Source organism: Miniopterus schreibersii (genome assembly GCF_964146895.1).
Source record: "Miniopterus schreibersii genome assembly, chromosome: 15".
In the NCBI taxonomy this organism is placed as follows: Eukaryota; Metazoa; Chordata; class Mammalia; order Chiroptera; family Miniopteridae; genus Miniopterus; species Miniopterus schreibersii.
The window spans coordinates 49815143-49832260 of record NC_138115.1 but is presented as its reverse complement, the minus strand read 5'-3'; the positions used below and the strand labels follow the sequence as shown (position 1 = coordinate 49832260).

The following is a 17118-nucleotide window of genomic DNA, read 5'->3' as shown; positions in this document are numbered from 1 at the left end:
ATCATCCTGCTAGGGAGGGTAAGGGACAAAGACTGCCACCCTCTGTGCCCCCCTCCCCAGGTGCCTGAGTGTTGGCAAAGGTGAAATAGGCTCTAAGGTAGCCAAGGAAGGTGGAGGCAAGAGAGCACTCGGTGCTGTGGGGGGGTCTTTATTAGTCAGACTTTCCTTCTTGGCCTATTGCTCAGGTGCGGCCAGGGACAACCCATACAGTGTGGCTAATGCCACGGTCAGCAAGGCCAGCAGGCTCAGTGGGGCCAGCAGTCCCTCCCTGGGTGACGATCCAGGGCCCTTCATTGGAGGAAGGACCTTGGGCCTCCTGCTTCCCCCAAGGTTGGAACTGGTGTCCCTGCCTCTGGCCAGGAGTGTAGTGGCTGTGGCAGATGAGCTTGTGTTGATTCCAGTCGGGGCTGTGGCCCCGTACATCGGCTTGATGGTGCCGAAGGGCCTGGCATGAGCATCCACCCACTGTAGCAGGGCCTTCGGCCTCCACTGACAGATGCTGAGCAGGGCGAGGACGTCCCCCTCAGCCCTGTGCGAGTCCGGCGGGGCCTGCCCGTACAGGCGTGTGTAAATGCTGCCAAGGCTGTAGCTCTTCCATGGGCCTTGCTCCGGGGACCTGCCAGCTTGCTCCAGGGCCTTCAGGGCAGCAATGCTATCCACACAGAAGCCACCGTCCAGAGCACTGGCAAGGCCCAGCACAGCTAACTCTGCCTGGAGCAGGGGGAAGTCGTAGCGGTCACCGTTGTGTGCCACGAGGCACCAGGGCTGCGGCTGGCGCTGCAGAAAGGCTTGGAGCAGGTTAACCAGGTCGGCATTGAAGCGCTGTCGCCCGTGTGCGGCCAGCACAGTTGTGCTCAGGCCAGTGATCTCGCTGGCTGCAGGGCTGCAGGCCTTCCCTGGAGCCACACACAGGGAGAGCTTGTCTACCACACGGGGTGGCGGGGGCACCGTGGGAGAAGGCCCTTGATGGGTGGGAGGGCTCTCCAGGGCACATCTGTGGACAGCCAGCAGGCACAGCTCTGTGATCTTGGGCTGGGAGAAGGGCAGTCCAGTGGCCTCCAGGTCCAAGAAGATAAGGGTCTGCATGGGACCCGGGGGCAGGGTCTGCGAGCACATGGTGGGTACCTGCCACTGAGCCTGGGGAGGAGCACGGAGTGGGGAGTGGGTGAGTGTCCTCGTGATGAGATCTAAGGCAGGGTGGGAAAGGTGGGGAGGAGCACATCTCTGGCTCTCCCTGCATAGGGGGACACTGCTGGTGATCTCTAGGACTCATCTTCAGGACAGGAAGCCAGAGACAGTGGGTGGCTTCTTTTGTGGGATCAGCACCCTCAACCGTCTGGGGGAGGTTTGGTTCCTCTCCTAGTGCCCACTTAGTCTGGGGGTGGCGGGCGGAACCCTTGGCCTTCCCACCCTACCCAGTCCCATGGGGGTCCTCACTTACCAAGTAGCAGGCAGGCAGCAATGACTCCGGTCGCACACCGGCTGGTTCGTGCTGCTGGCCCCAGAGGCGGGAAGTGAAACTTAGCCTGAGCCCGCCTACAGCTGGTGTGAGCTAGGCCCGCCCTGCTAGTCAGCCTGCCTGGTTCCTCTCCTGCCAACACCCATGCCTCCCTAGACCCTCCCCCCTCCCCCGTGACTCCCCAAAGTCCTCGGATCTATAGCTGTGGCCTGCTGGCTGGCACAATGCACCAGGGCCCTCACACCAGAGAGAGCACCAGCCAGGAGGGCACAGGCAGTGATGCCCAGGCTATCGGGAAAGGCCCACTTCAGGCCTCAAGCTTGCCAGGACCCCAGCCATGGCCACTTTGCACCCACCACTAAGCCCCGCTTTCCCAGGCCTCCCTGGTTTAGGTCTGGGCCGAGGGCTGCCTCCTTCCTTGCTGTACAATGGTTTCTTCCCATGGCCTCGGCCCAAAGCGATGACTCAGGACAATTCCACAGGCAGGGCAGGGCTCCTTCCTTCAGGCAGATTCGTTACCATAGGGACGAGTCTCAGCTCCAGCCAGGGACAGGAAGAAGGATCCCGGCCTTCCCGGGTTGCGCTCCTGCTCCATCCCTCCCACTCGGCCAACACAGATCAGACTCAGGCAACACAGGGCTGGCGTGTTCGCAACAGCGGGTCACAGCTTTTAATCAGTCCAGGAGGTGAGGAAAACAGCAGCGCTGGTGCCACCGTGTGGCTCGATGCTTAGAGACCTCAGCCACAGTCCATGTCCGGGTCATCCACATCGGTCTCAGTGGCACAGAGGTCATCCAGGGCAGCCTCTGGGCCAAGAGATAAGAGGGTTCCATGGTGAAGGCCGAAGTGCTGGGGACTGGGGGAAGTGTCCCCCCCCCCACGCAGGAACTAACCAGACCCTTCCACGCCCAGGCTTGCTCCCTCAGCTACTGCAAGCAAAGTGATACAAAGGCAATTTAGACAGGAATGTTTCTGGAAAAATCGTGACTCTGCCTGACTGACTCAACAGATATGAGCAAAAGGCAGCCAGATATGCTGGCAAAGGCTGTGGTGGATGGAGGCCTGTGGACCAGGGAGTCTGACTTGTCCTTGCACTTCCCGGGGGGGGGGACCCCAGGTGAGCTGGGGCGGGGGGGGGGCCCTCCTGCCTGCTCACCTTCACAGTCAGTCACATCTGGAAGACCTCGAATCAGCGTGCTGACCCCGGGCATGACCTGGTCGTACTGATGCAGGACCTCCACGCAGTGCACTGTGAAGAGCTTGTCCTTCTGGGACAGGCTGTGCAGAAGCAGCACTGTGTCCCGCAGACACCGCACCGTTTGCTTCTGCTGCTCAGTCCTTGGGGCCCGCCCTGCCCTCCGCACTGTCAGCCACTGTCTGTGCAGCACCACAGTGAGCACTCTCACCACCTGGGGGTGCAGACCGAGGGCAGGTCTCATGGTGCCTGTACCCAAACAGCTTGCACAGCTGGGCAGCACCTTTCCCAGCTACCCGAAGTGAGAGGGGTTTTGAGTGGGGGCACTAGGGTTAGAAGCAGCATGAGGTCCTTACACGGGACCCCTTGCCCACCCACAGACCTGCCCCGCTGTTGCCCCTGCCTGCCCTGGGCACTCACCTCCACATTGCACTGGCAGTTGGAGCCAGTAAGTGGGGATGAGGGGCTCTGCACACTCAGCTTAGCCAGGAGCCACACGGCCTAGAACAAGAGCGGACTGTTCCAGAACAAGCCCCCATCACAGCGAGGCCTTCCTCAGGCTTCCACAGAGCTCCACCTGCCTGTGTGCATGAATGGGGTCCAAGAGGCAGTGGTGCGGGGCCTTCCCAGACCGGACTCAGGACCAACGCCTGTGTCTCACCAACAGCCCGTGTGCCTCCAGGCCCCACCTCAGCCACCAGGCCCTAGAGCCAAGGTAGGTTCAGTTAGCGGGCAACTCTGCCAAGCCCCAGGACCCTGATTGCAGCTGTGTAGTGTGAAGGCCCCTCAAGTGAGTTTACCTTGTTAGTGGCTAAACTCTTGCTACCAAAATTAAAGCCCCCTCTCCGAGGGAGGGAAAACTGGCTCTTAGGGTGGGTGGAGTGGTGACTAGTCCATGGGGGGGGCTCCAGCACTTTTACCTCTTGTTCCAGCTGAAGCCACTGTGTGTCCGAGGCCACTTTGTCAGGCCTTGAGGTGATATACATGTACAGCAGCAGGAGGAGGCAACCTTCTGAAAAGAATGTCCGTCTCACGCAGGGACCCTGGTACAAGCTGCGGAAACCCCCAACCTGGCCCTGCCGCCACCCTCCCCACACCCCGCAGGAGCAGTTCGAACACCTGTCCCTGCGGCTTTACCAGAGTGGGAGCAGAGCTGAGGCGCGAGCTTCTCGTGGTCCACCAGGAGGGAGAGGAGCTGGACCGTCAGCAGCACGCTGGGCAGGGGGATCTCGGGGCTGAGACACTGTGGCAGCAGCGGGAACACACACTGCAACCTAAAATGCAGGGGCCCAGAGGGATGTGACGCCTCCAACCCAATCCCATGATTCAGCACCCCCCTCCCCGCTTTCACTGGAGGGAACAGGAAGCCAGGCAGGCCAATACAAAGCAGAGACATGGTTCAGACAGGCCTGGGTTCAAATGCCAGCCAACCACCTGCTTTTACATGGAGTGGGCACTACCTTCACTGCTGGACTGCTGGGCTTAGAGATGACAGGCCCTTACCTGGCACAGTGCCACCTAGTAAATGGAGGGTGCCTCCATGGACCTGGGGGCCTGGCCTTCACACTGTTCCTGGGCTCTTTCCTGCCTCTGCTCCCAAATAGGGAGGCAGGTCTTAACTTGGGTGAAAGAAATGTCCTATGTCCACCAAAGACCTGGCCAGGCTCCAGAAGTGACAAATGTGGACTGGCTATGGTTGGATCTTAGAAACCACTCACCGAGTGAGGAAGAGCATTTTCTCCACTTGTCAGAGACAACAGCTCCTCTGCTGGCAAGTATGAGGTGTGCCCGAGTGAGGGGCGCTGGGCACTCTCTCCCCCAAGTGTCAGGCCAAAGGGACTGCTATTACCAACAACCAAGTCCCAAGACAACCATTGCTGTTTGTGCAGCCCACCCAGCCTCATGGGTGGGGAGGAAGTTCTACATGCGTGTCCCCCTCCCTGCATCTGCATCTTTGCACACAGCATCGAGGGCTGACTACTCCTTAGACGGCACTAGGAAGCAGGGCTCACTATTTGGACCAGACTCATTTTAGAGCAAATCCTCACGGCAGAGAAGCTGAATGTTTTCCACTGCCAGGGAGCGTAGAAGCTTGTGAGAAACTGGAATTTAACCTGGCTGTTAGAAGTGGCTCCTAACTAGTCCACTAAAGCCCCTGAAACTATCTACATGAAATGCCCATCTTTATATACAACACAGTGGTTTCCAAATTGTTTCTTGATAGCACCAGAGCCTTCTTTCTAAATGAATTTTTGCAGCGCCCCCAAATGCACAATAGGTAAGTCACACTGCTCCAGCTCGAGTTGGGGGTGAGGACTATTTACTCCAAAGCCCCTTTTACCACCCTAGTACCTGGGGGCAACCCTGGACCTAAGGCTACAAGGGTCTGAGGGTGATGTGCCCTCAAGCCTGGGTGGACAAGGGTGCTCTTTAGGAGGCTGCAGCCTGTCAGCACCGCATACTTAGTGCCCTGGCAGAACCCGCCCCCAGGTTTACACCAAGGTCAAGTGGAAGCTGTGCGGTAGTGGGGTTCAGCTGGCAAGCAGGAAGGGATTCGGAGGAGCACCGAGTGGGAGGTAGTGTCAGTGTTCAAGAGCAAAAGCTCAGGAGACGAACTGGTGTGAAACCCACCCAGCATGCTCACTGTGGGATTTCAGGCAAATCTCCCGACCTCCAGTGTATCACTCAGCAAATACCGAGTGCTCCGTGAGCCAGGCTGTGTAAGGATGCAGGGCCGGGGTGTCACAGAGCTAGTGAACAGGGGTGCCTGGCTGGCCTGTGGTAAGCACCCATTACATGGCTGGTTTTTGATGTCCTAAGGACAAGCTGAACAGGAATGGAACAAGGGTTTATCTACCAAGAGAAATGGTAAAAACATGGTTTCTGGAATTCAGTCATGCAACAAATATGAAACAGGCAACCAGCCACTGAGCTGGGCCCCTGCCTGGCCCCTGGGCAATGGATCTGTGTCTACCAAGCTGCCCACACTGCATTGCACTCTTCGGTTCAGCTCTGAGCACCACCTTGAAGAAAGATCAGACTGAAGTGTTTCAGGATCTGGAAGTGTTTTAGCAAGAAGTATCTTGGCTCAGAGAGGAAAAGATATATGGCTAGTAGTTATTCCAATAAAGAACTGGCCTCTTGGTGGAACAGAGGGGAAGATGGGGTAACTGGATGAGGGGATGGGCAGAATGGTGTTTATAGGTCCTCCCAGTCTTGAGGCTCTGGAACCTCGTTAGGAAGTGAGGACACTCGTGTTCCTGAGCTAGGTTAACTATACTATCACTTCCAACAAACTGTAAGAGCAAGTGGCCTGTGGCTCATGTCAGAGGTGGACACAATGACAGGCAGATTCTCAGCAAGGTCACCTTGTGGGTGGCCGACCCTCCCCGCACCCTGCTTTCTTAGAGAACCCCACCAAACTTAAATGTGGTTGTGATAGGTGGTCTTTACCCGATCCATGTCCCAGGTTCAAAGGCCTCTTGGTTGAGCCTCTGCCTGGCCTGGGGGCAGGACACTCTTCTCTAGTAGCTAACAGTCTTCTTTTATCATGTGTGTCTTTTGCTTACCTGCTGTAGAGGCAAAATTAAGCCAAATAACCTACTTCTGTGGTTCTCCCAATACCTCGTCTCACTTCCCATCACTTCAGAACTCCCTGAACGAAGCCTTAGAACCTAACCAAGGCTTAGAACTGAGCAGTACAGATAAGTCAAGATATAAGCAAAGTCCAAGGGCCACCAGATAAACACCAAGGGGTCAGCTAAGACCCACAAGGAACCCTGCCTCCCATGCTGCCTTATACCTGGGCAAGAAATCACACGGAGAATTTTCAGCTGATTTCACCAAAACCTTAAGGCACTGGCTGAGAACATTGGCTTGAAGGTGACCTGTTGCTGCGGAAGAGAAAGCTAATAGGCGAAGAAGCATCTTCAGTAGTGGATGCTGGCCTTGGCCATCAGCAAGCCCCCCTGGAGCTGAGGTCACATCCCTGGGGGAAACCAGGCTCTGGTTTCCTTCCCTCGCAGCAGAATCCGCCCCTGCTCCTGATAGTAAGAGGAGGATGACTGCTCCGCTGTGGCACACCAGGTGCTGGAGAACGCTCAGTGAAGCCACACAGAAGTTCTCCAAGCTGCAGAGTGAGTCCTCGGCGCCGGCCTCTACCCCAGAGCTCACATGGGAGGAGCGTGTCGGTGAGTCCCCAGGTGCTCCGCTTCTCTTGGCTACTGCCAGATCCTGCAGAGCCTGGCAGTGTAAGCCGATAAAGAACTGTACCAGGGGGAGGAGATGCACAGCTCCAGGAAACTGGCAGAGCGGGAAGGCCCTTCTGCCTCCCTCTGCTGGGTCTCTGTCACAGGAGCCTTCATCCCTGGCAATCAGATGCAGTCCGGTAAGTGCCAGGTTCTGTGCTTCTCGAAGGGCCGAGAGGGGAAAGGAACCATCGCGAGAACCTGTGGTCCTCAGACCTGAAATCCCAGTCAAGGAGCTAGCAACAAACACAAAAGAAAATACACAAGTGTGAGATGGAGATAAGGTGAAGGGCCCCAAACAACCTGCCTATCAAATTCTCTAGTTACCCTGTCTAGCACATAGGCCTCCCAGGCTGACCAAGTCCCAGAAAGTTCCTGGAAACTTCTTTCTAAACAAGTTTAGGAGTCTTATGCTTACCTGCCAAACCCCAGTGGCTGCAACAGGCTGGCAGGAGCCTCAGAACAGCTGCTCAGGAGGTGGCACAGGCCTAGGGATGACCCTGGGATCAAAGGCTGCTTCAGGAGAAGGTTTATCAAAATGGAACCTGCAGGAAACAAGGCGCTCTAGAAGGTTCTGACACAGAGGCCTTTCTATGGTCTCAGAAGGAGCCAGTGAGGGTACCTTGGATGCTAACTATCCTCTAAGCTGCCACTAAGCCCCACTGAGCCACCTGTGGGTGCTGAGGGCTCTGGGACATACCTGCTCTTGACCCCTTCCAAGTTCTAGTCTGCTTAAGTCACAACTACAACTTCCCTGAACCCTCTAAAGGGCTGCCTGGGGGACTGCTCCTCAGACCCGTGGCCAGTTCTCCGGCATTAGCTAAGGACACTGGCAGCATCACAGAGCATAATGGGAGCCATGCGGGCCTCAAGCAGGAGGAGCAGGGAGTCTGGTACCTCGAGTGTTTGATCTCTGCATCAGGCTGCCAACAAGATTTTTCTGAGACTCTTCTTGCTTTATGGGGTCACCTCCCAGACTGTGGGTCTTATTTTCTGAAACTAGATAAAATGTGAATCAAAGCTTGAGCACAAAAGCACAGGCATATCAGAAACTCAAAAAATATAACAAGTTTAAAACAGATTCTTCCACTTCTTCTAGTCAAAGCAACTCAGGAACCCTCTTGTCCTTTAGCTTCCTCCTGTGAAACAGGAACTCGCACAAGAAAAGGAAAAGAAACTTAAGTTGTTTGTCCCACTTCAAAGTGAGGCAGTCACATAAAAGCAGGAGCCACTAAAGTGTATATGGTGCTTCTTATGTTCCAGACACGGGTTCTAAGAGCTTTGCATGTTAGCCTGTTTGTTCCCCACAGCAACCCTACGAGGTGTTATCATCAGCTCTGTTTTACATGTAGGACAACTGAGGCATGAGGTTAAGGGACTTGCCCAAATCACACAAGCCAGTAAGTAGTGTGACTGGGCCTCATGGCCAGGCTGGTGGGCTCCACTGCCTGCTAATAACATTACCCTACACTGAGCCTGGAGTTGCTAGACTCCAAAAATGTGAGTGGCTGTAGTTCTCAAGAGGTGGCGTGATGGCCAGTGATTTGAAAGGGCTGGTGGTAGGTAGGGGAGAGGGGCAATATGTGTGTTATAAGCTGGCACAGGTCAGTCTCAGAGTGAAAACCTACTAATGCTAGACTGTCTCTAGAAAGCAGGCGCATTCCCTCAGTCTGGCCTGGGCTGTACAAGCTCAAGGCTGGGCTATGAAAGGAAAATGTGTCCCTGCTACTGGCTGGGTTTTTGGCATGTCAATGGACGCTGAATGGGAGGTTTTAAAATATGCCTGCAAATGTTTTGACACACTTCCCTTCAGAAGGTGCCTCCGAGTTTCCTTTCCCTTGAATATGGCCCAGACTCAGTGACTTGCCTCTAACAAACAGAATGTGGCCGAAGTGATGCTATGTGATTCTGTGGCTAGGCCATGATTAGCATAGCTGCCACCTGCTCTCTCCGGGTTTGCCTGCTCCAGCGTTGCCAGGTTATGAGATCAGCCAAGGAGCGCTGTGGAGATGCTCACATGTGGAGAAGACTTCTGTTGCCAGCCACGTGAGCGAGCCACCTTGAAACAGATCCTCCAGCCCCAAACAAGACTTCAGGGGTTCTAGCCCCTGCAGAGACAAACCATCCTCACTGTTCCCTGTAAGAACTGCTGGCCCCCAGAAACCAAGAGAAAATAAGGACTTGTTGTTTTAAGCCACAAGTTTGGTGATCTGTTAGACAGCGAGACAATGAACAGACTGACTTACCTTCTCTGCCCGCCAGCGACTTGTATCCTGGCTCTGTGTGGCAGGGGTGGGGAAGGGTCATATTAGCATTAAAAGACTCCTTTGTAGGGAAAGATGGTTTTCCAAATTGTGGAGAACATGCTTCTGCCTTTAGAACCACAGAAGAGCTTTTCCTAGGACTGGAAAAAGTTAACTATGAAAAGAAAGTAATGATTCTGCTCAAACCACTTAAAATACCTGGTTATAAAACTTCTAACAAGCTTTAAACTTTCACATCTAGGTGATTTGACCAAAGGTTTTATCTTCTATATATCTGTCATTCTTTGTCAGGACCACAGTGTAAAATGCAAGGTATTTTCATAAAAAAAGATGAACTATTGCCATTTATGGCAACCTGGATGGATCTTCAGAGCATTATAAGTGAAATAAGTCAGACAGAAAAGGACAAGAATCATGATTTCACCCATATGTGGGATATTAAGCAAAAAGCAACAAATGAACAAACAAAAACCAAACTCAGAAACAGACAATATGTGATTACCAGAAGGGAAGGGAATAGCGGAAGAACATAAAGGGAGTCAAATGTGTGGTGATGGAAGGAGACTTGACTTTGGGTGGTGAGCACACAATGAAGTATACAGATGTTGTATTATAAAGTTGTACACCTAAAACTTATATAATGTTATTAACCAATGTTTCCCCAATAAACTAAAAACCAAAGAAATGTAATAAAAGTTAGCAATGGTGTAATAAAAATGCAAAGAAAAAAATTCAAGGCATTTTAATCCAAAGTGTTGAAAAAAACCTTTCATATTTTATTGAACCTTTTATTTCCATATTCTTCTAATCACCCCAAAATATTGGCCATAATTCCATTACTATTTCTTTTTTTTAAAGACCTGTCACTTCAGTATTTTATTATTATTTTAAATATAACTTTATTGATTTCAGAGAAAGGAAGGGAGAGGTAGACAGAGAGAGAGAGAGATAGAAACATCAATGATGAGAGAGTCATTGATCGGCTGCCTCCTGCACACCCCTCACTGGGGATCGAGCCCACAACCCGGGCATGTGCCCTGACTGGGAATCGAACCGCGATCTCCTGGGTCCTAGGTCATGCTCAACTGCTGAGCCACGCCCAGCTGGGCTCCATTACTATTTCTAATTCCACCAAAACACGTTTTCAATGTGGAACAACCTCTTTTTCAATAGGGACAGAATTCAAAGATTTTCAGTACAAAGAGGGTCAATGAGAAGCTGTGTTGTCACCTGAAACTAATATAATATTAATGTCAACTGTAATTGAAAAATAAAAAATGACTTTAGAAAAAAGTGTGTTGTGTGCTGTGTCTTGCAACTTGGAGCCAGCTCCTGAGCAGCACGGCCCGCTAGAGAAGCAGTCGCAGCCCCCGCTCGGGTCAGCGCCGAGGCCTTGCTGCGTGGAGGGGTGAGGGCGGACCCCGCTGCTCTCCGGTCTTACCTGGGCGACACAGGCAAGACGTCAGTTTCACACCCTGCCAGGGCCGAGCACAGGCAGCGGGATGCTCAATACCAGAAAGAGGTGCCCTGACCCACACTGTTCACATTTCAAAGCTGACAGAGACACTGCCACACTTTTCCGGCAGGCAGGGAGTGGGACACAGACCGCCAGGGCAGCAAATGAGAAAAAGTATTCCAAGTAGCTGGGACTGAAATATGCTTGGGGCAAAATCAGTTATTTAAAACAAATGACATAAAAATGAAGACTTGCCCACCTCCAAAAGTTTGGAGATGATCTTTCTGGCCTTTTCCAGTCCCAAGGAGCTGTGTTTACAAGTCCTACACAGAGGAAGCACGTCTAGAATGTGGGGCTTTTATGCTGTGATGACCCAAACCATTCAAGCCTCATCCAAACCACCTTTGAGGCCTTCAGCGAAGAGGATCTAGGCCCACGGCAGTCTAACTGGCCTTCATTCAGAACGAGCCTGACGCCCTTCTTCAGACTTTTTACTAAACAGTGCAAAACCAAACTCTCCTGCCAGCACCATCATTACCTGCTGTGGGAAAGGGAGGAAACAGCTAGTTTATTTGCTCGTTCACTGCTTTGCAGCTTTGTCCTTAATTCATTCATCTCTGCATCCTTAAACTGGAGTTCAGACTGCAGTGATTGGAGCTGGAAGGCAAAGAAACATACTTTGTCAATATACACCACATACACAAAAATCCCTCTCGGCTTCAAAATCTCAGGCCCATGGAAAACAAGCAACGAGGAATAAGAATGAAAGTCCGTTGTGACATAAATGCCCTAAAGGATCAAGTTGTAGCCTTCTTTCTGAAAGATACATCGCATTCTAGAAATACCTGTCTTCACGATCAGGGACGTTAAATAATGACTGCCCAATACCCAGCACAGAGCGTGACAAGGTGCCCTACCTCACAGTAACGTGTTGACCTTCTAATGAATGTATGCAGTGGTGCACAATTCCAGGTCCTCTTGAAAGTCAGGGCAGAGCATTTGGAAGTTTCACAAGACCCTGTGCTGTGTGCGGGCCCCTGCTGCTCTGGCCCACAGGGTCTATAGCTAAGAGTAGCTGCTGTCACTGCCCGAGCACACTCTGTGCCAGGCACAGCACCAGACACAGTAAGTGCAGAACTGTTTAGTCTCCCAACAACCCTTCTGGTTATTTCTTAGAATAGATAAAGGATACAAGGCATAGAGCTTAAGTCATTGCTGTGAGATCACCACTCGTGTGTTAACGCCTGGAATCTAACTCTGTTTGCCTGAGTGCAAACCCCTCGCCCTTCATCATGCGTATGGAAAGGCAACCACTGCTGTTAGTGCTGGGCGCAGGCAGTGCTTCTTTAAAGTTTGCTACGCTTGCTGAATGAAGTACTGGCAGAATAAGACCCCATGTCCATAAGACCGAAGACTTGGGAAGTGCTGAAGGAAAGTGGTGATACATACTGGACACCTACTCTCTTTCTTCCCGGAACAGCATCTTCCTCCCCTGAGAAATAATCATTTCCCTACCTCTATGTGATTTGGTTTTTATTTTTTTTTAATTTTTTAAGTTTTATTGATTTTAGAAAGAGACAGGAAGGGAGAGGTAGAATCAATGAGAACCATCGATCAGCTGCCTCTTACACGCCCCTACTGGGGATCAAGCCCACAATCTGGGCATGTCCCCTGACCTGGAATCAAACCAGAGACCTCTCGGTGCATGGGACAACTCAACCAACTGAGCCACACTGGCCAGGGATGACTATATGATCTGAATGAGAGCTATTATCTCTGTGGTTACAGTGACTGGTTCAGGGACAGGCACCTGATTCAGGTTAGATCAGTGACTGGTTCAGGGACAGGCACCTGATTCAGGTTAGATCAAGTTTAAATTTTAAAACTTCCCCAAAATTTTCAAACTTGAAGTTTTCAAATCTTCAGTCTGCTCTGGAGCTATGACATATGAGCCCAGGAGCTTCCAGAGAACACATCCTCTAGCATAAGGATAGAGCCCATCTGTAGTACAGAGAATAAAGACGAGCCCTGGCAAGGCTTGAGTCATTTGAGGCCCCAGCACACCCGTTTTCCCCAGACTTAGTTATGGAAGCCAACACCTTTCCTTTTGGCTTAACCTAGATCAGTTGAGTTTCTGATCTGCTGAAAGAGCCCTAATTTAAACCTGTTTCTGAAAAGTCTAAGCTAGTGATTTATTCCTGCAAAGACCTAAACAAATACTCTGGGTCACCTTTTTGGAGAATTCCTTTTCTTTGTCACTGAGTGCTTGAGTTTTCTCTTGCTCAAGAAGGAAATGTGATCTTCTCTGTTCCTCTAAAACGGATTCTGTCTGATGCAGTGAGTCTCGCAAAATTTTAATTTCTCCATTTTTAATGAGAACTTCTTCTTCCATTGCCTTCATCTGTAAATCCCAAATCAATCTTGTGAAAAGTTTGTAAGGGAAAACTACATATGTACTTATTTCAACATGTGGCTGGGAAGATGGAGAAAGCCCATGTAAAATGTGTCCTATAGACCAATTTGCGCTCAAAATACCTGTACAAACGAGATGTCACCACGGTTTGCTAGGCCTGCTTGTGGAACAGCTGATATTCAGCAAGACAGCTTAAAGATACGCTTGTCGCTCACAAATGCAGATTCTGTAGGCTCTAGTAAGTCTTAAACAATCTGGCTCACACATTTCACAGAACTAAAATTCCACATTATGTTCCTGGTTTTCCTAGGAACCCAGGTGGTCATATGAAGGATGTCTGTTTTTCTGCAAAACTGCTAATGAAAACAGCAACCATTATGATGATGTGTTCCTTACACAACACATGCTATAAACTAATATCTCTGCTAAAAGAGGAAGCTTGTATCTTTTATTGGGTCTGGTATACAGTGTTTCCTTTCTTGCCTGGTCTGTTAGGAATCTTAAGATTTAGGTTCTTTCAGCTTCAATTTTTTGGCTTTCTTTTCCAGCCTTCCCCCATTTATGGGGTAATTTTTGGACTCCTGTTTTAAAACTTTCATGTATTTTATTGCACAATGCATGCATAAGTGAATGAATTAGCTGTAAAAACCACAAGTTAAAGTCACTTACCTTTTCTTTAAGTTCTTTGTATTGAGCCTGAAGTAACTCTAATTCAAAATTATCTTTAACTGGAACACTCTCTCTGTTCTTCCCTGCAGGATTTTTGGACATCCCATCTAACCTGGGGACGTTATGAACACCTGTAAAAAACAGTTCCCACATACTTTTCAGGACCCAACATTTTCCCACTTTTGCCAGATGATGCTAAAAAGAATCACTCTTGAAGGTAAATCAGAGGAAGATCTCGTAGGAAGCACAGGTCTTTCCAACCTAGGAATATGACCCTAACTTACAAAGGATCCTTATGAAGTAACAGATCATGCCACCCTCTCTCCATCACCCGCCCAATTTTAAGTCTCAGCTAAAGGCTGAAAGGCACTGCGAAGATCTCGCTGGTCAGAACGCAGTGATCTACTCAACAATACTTACTGAGCACCTGCAACATGCCAGGCATGATTTAGTCTCTAAAGCTACGACGGTGGGCAAAATGGACTGTCCTTACACATATAAATGTAAAATTACAACTGTGAAGTCTGAATTGTAGGGAATCAAGACTGGAATTGGGGAGACAATTTAACAGACTATATGTCTATGGGAGGGGTGATGGAAACTTGGATCAGAGAGATGGTAGAGATGATGCAAACAGGATGGATTCCAGAGATAGATTAAGAAGGTAAAGTTACAGGATTTGGAATTAGATGTTTGGTCAAGGAAAGGGAGCTGTCTTCTTGTGCCAGCTGATGGACAGTGGTGCTGGTCACTGTTGTGCGGAACATTTAGTCATCAATCAGTGTTTTCTGAATGTCTGCTTTGCCGGGCACCATGCTGGAGATGCTGGAGGATAACTGGGTTTCCAGGAAGTGACTTGGGAATTTAAGATGCCTGTGAGGCATCCAAGCAGAGATGCAAGGTGCTCTCAACACTTTGAGCCCCAAGAGACTTCACTCATTCCCCAATAGAACATAAGCTCCGCGAAGAAAGAGGTTTTTGTCTTTTGCTCATTGCTAAGTGTGCTGCAGTTCCTAAGGTTTGGGCACCTAGTACAAATTTTTTTATCTCTTGCCTCTGCCAGGTCCCTCTTTTGCTCATTTGGCTCAAGGGGGGGCAGTGGTCTTCATTAGATCGAAAGCCTCCCAAACCTGTTACAAGAATGGGTCTCCAAGCCTAGGGAGTGATGGTTCTGATAGTGGTGGGAGTTGTGTTCCAAGGATCTCTGTTAGAACTAGAACCTAGTGGCCCTAACTTCAGAAACTAAAGTAAACTGTTAACCTAGCTTTCTACATTTCAAATCGTTGTTTGACATTCCTGACCCATTTCTCCCCAATATCAAAGGACATTCTGGGACACAATCGCTGCTTAAATCAAGCTGTTCCCATATTTTAAAAAGATGTAGAGGCAGTGTGGGTGCAAGACACCGAGGGCAGCGGGCGCCGTGGGTTTCGAGGCGACCAGCCATCACGGTGTCTGGCGAGGTCTGCATCACCCTAAGGGAAAAGACCCCTGGGTGGACTCACTGGGCACGTCCCGAGCCGCGGCCGGGCACTGGCTCAGGGCCTGTGACGCCAGGGTGTCGAGCTCCTCCAGGTCGTCCGCGGTGAAGTCCTCGTGAAGGCCGAACGGATCTTCGGGGTCCAGGGCTGCGGCCGCGGGGAAACCCCGGGCCCGCTTGCTGGGAGGCTGCCCGGCGCTGGGCGGCGGGCCGGGGCCCGGCGCCAGGGGCCCGCTCCGCCTCCTGTTGCCCGGCGCGGGGGTTCCAGCCATGCCTGCCGCCGGCCGGTCTCCGAAGGCACAGCGCCGGGTCCGGCCGCCGCGAGGCCGCAGAGCTGGACCAACCGCCCGCGCGCCGCCCACCGCCTCCGCCGCTGGGGCCACGCCTCCGAGCCCACGGGCCAATCAGCTGCCAGCCGGCGGGCGCGGGGAAGTGACGTACATCCCAGCGCGCCGCCGTGCTCCGCCAGGCGCCTGCTCTTTTCGGTCGCGCCCTGCCCCCTGCACCTACTTCTGTGACTCAGTAGGTCTGTGGCGGGGGCTCTGTGCCGCCAGGTCCGAGCTACCAGGGGCCTGGGTCCGGGGCTCGCCAGCTCCGCCGCGTGGGTGGCTGCACGAGGGGTACACAGTGACGCTGGAAGAGTTGGCCTGACATTCACATGCGCGCGAGTGAAGCGAAGCAGCCAGCATTCAGGGGGTTGGTTTCTGCCACCTCGCTGACCTCCCGCTGGACCCCTCTGGACCCACCTCTCTCATACCCCGAGGTTCTCTGGGGAAGGAGTCTAGGAGAGTGGGTTTGGCGGGAGGGTATGAATAGAACTGTTGTGAGCAGACATGTTTGAGTACAGTTTTGAATGTGTACATTGGAGGTCTTGGGAATAAAGTCTGAGAAAAGGTGATCCTGAAAAGGCTGTGCTTGTGTTGGAGAGTGGGAGCTAACTGCTCAGGCAGTTAACATCATTCATTCATTTCTCTGAGAGCGCTTGAGTGTTTTTGTCCCAAGAGCTGGTCATATAGAAATGAATGAGGCTCAGGAAGAACGGCCCCCTGTAAGTGGCCCCTGGGCTGCCCTACAGGTTGTGGGCAAGGAGGCTGGCACACAAGACTAAGACAAGAATACACCACCAAAATGGATGCCACACAAGTGCCAGGTAGGAGTTATCTATGGCAGAGAGAAGGTAAGGCTTCAAAGGGGAGCAGAGTCAAGCTGGGCTAGACAGGATTTTATTGGGTAGCAGCTGTGTGCAGGATAGTTAGCAGGAACAGATGTTGGAGAGTAACAGGCAATACTCATCCTTGCATGCTCAGTGCCAAAGGTAGCCTGTGAATGTCCTATGAATGTTTTTAAAAACAGTAAATGAAAGGGAGATGATTGTCAGAGCCTAGAATACCCGTTGTTTTTTGAGGTAATTGGTAGTTTCCCTCAGCTGCCTAAATGTCGAATGCTTAAGCGGTAATTGCTGCAGGTCTCTGGTCCTATAAAGACAGTGTTGTACTTGATTTGTCAGGAGGGATCAGGCTCCACTCTCAGGACAGTGTGCTGGCACTGGCTCTCAGAGGGGTTGTTCTCAGCAGCACATGGCTGGGTGCCAGCTGGCAAGGCCCCACGGAGAATGCCTGAAGTCCAAAGAAGGTGCTGATGGCTGTGCAGCTGATGGCTGAGGACCAAAGAGGCTTTTTTAAATTTTTTCTCTTAATATGAAGCACATTAGTCATAGACCAAGCTTCAATCTATCAAAACCTTTCAGTCTGACTTAGCAAAATCTGACCAGTTCTAGAGACCTTTTTAAGAACACATTCTCATAGTTAAATCAAAGGTTCTGGAGGGGAAATTCAAAGACTTGTGCCTCTGAATTGTTCCAATACATGTGCATTTAGCACACGTTATATAGATGACCTCTGTCCTCCAGGAATTTACTCCTGGAGTCAAGGGTGA

At 51.3% G+C, this 17118-nt stretch overlaps 2 protein-coding genes across 4 annotated transcripts; both read right to left on the bottom strand.

Annotated features, from left to right (window-relative positions):
* Positions 1-132: 132 nt before the first annotated feature.
* Positions 133-2089, bottom strand: TREX1 (three prime repair exonuclease 1). Its single transcript, XM_081160268.1, has 3 exons — positions 1816-2089; positions 1442-1492; positions 133-1137 (listed from the first exon to the last, which is right to left on the bottom strand). The coding sequence occupies exons 1-3, from the start codon at positions 1900-1902 to the stop codon at positions 175-177; spliced, it is 1101 nt and encodes a 366-aa protein (XP_081016394.1). The 5' UTR covers positions 1903-2089; the 3' UTR covers positions 133-174.
* Positions 2090-2099: 10 nt separating this feature from the next.
* Positions 2100-15552, bottom strand: ATRIP (ATR interacting protein). 3 transcript variants are annotated; one of them, XM_081160266.1, is made up of 13 exons: positions 15209-15552; positions 13704-13834; positions 12852-13022; positions 11160-11278; positions 9148-9305; positions 7799-7900; positions 7320-7446; positions 6457-7137; positions 3792-3928; positions 3575-3666; positions 3075-3155; positions 2616-2753; positions 2100-2265 (listed from the first exon to the last, which is right to left on the bottom strand). In XM_081160266.1, exons 1-12 carry the CDS (start codon positions 15453-15455, stop codon positions 2649-2651), a joined length of 2151 nt encoding a protein of 716 aa, XP_081016392.1. In that variant the 5' UTR covers positions 15456-15552; the 3' UTR covers positions 2100-2265; positions 2616-2648. The 3 variants fall into 3 exon arrangements, with proteins under 3 accessions (XP_081016392.1, XP_081016391.1, XP_081016393.1); XM_081160265.1 differs by having other exon boundaries at positions 2616-2868; positions 3575-3663; XM_081160267.1 differs by having other exon boundaries at positions 2616-2868; positions 15209-15541.
* Positions 15553-17118: the final 1566 nt, after the last annotated feature.

Coding starts and splice junctions, on each gene's coding strand:
- TREX1 (XM_081160268.1), bottom strand. CDS start 1,902: ATGGGAAGAAACCATTGTACAGCAAGGAAGGAGGCAGCCCTCGGCCCA. Junction 1,493..1,815: donor TGGGAAAGCGGGGCTTAGTG/GTGGGTGCAAAG, acceptor TGGGGCCAGCAG/CACGAACCAGCCGGTGTGCG. Junction 1,138..1,441: donor TGCTGCCTGCCTGCTACTTG/GTAAGTGAGGAC, acceptor GCTCCTCCCCAG/GCTCAGTGGCAGGTACCCAC.
- ATRIP (XM_081160267.1), bottom strand. CDS start 15,455: ATGGCTGGAACCCCCGCGCCGGGCAACAGGAGGCGGAGCGGGCCCCTG. Junction 9,306..11,159: donor TCCTCCCTTTCCCACAGCAG/GTAATGATGGTG, acceptor AACTTTTTCCAG/TCCTAGGAAAAGCTCTTCTG. Junction 2,869..3,074: donor ACTGCCAGTGCAATGTGGAG/GTGAGTGCCCAG, acceptor CTGCACCCCCAG/GTGGTGAGAGTGCTCACTGT.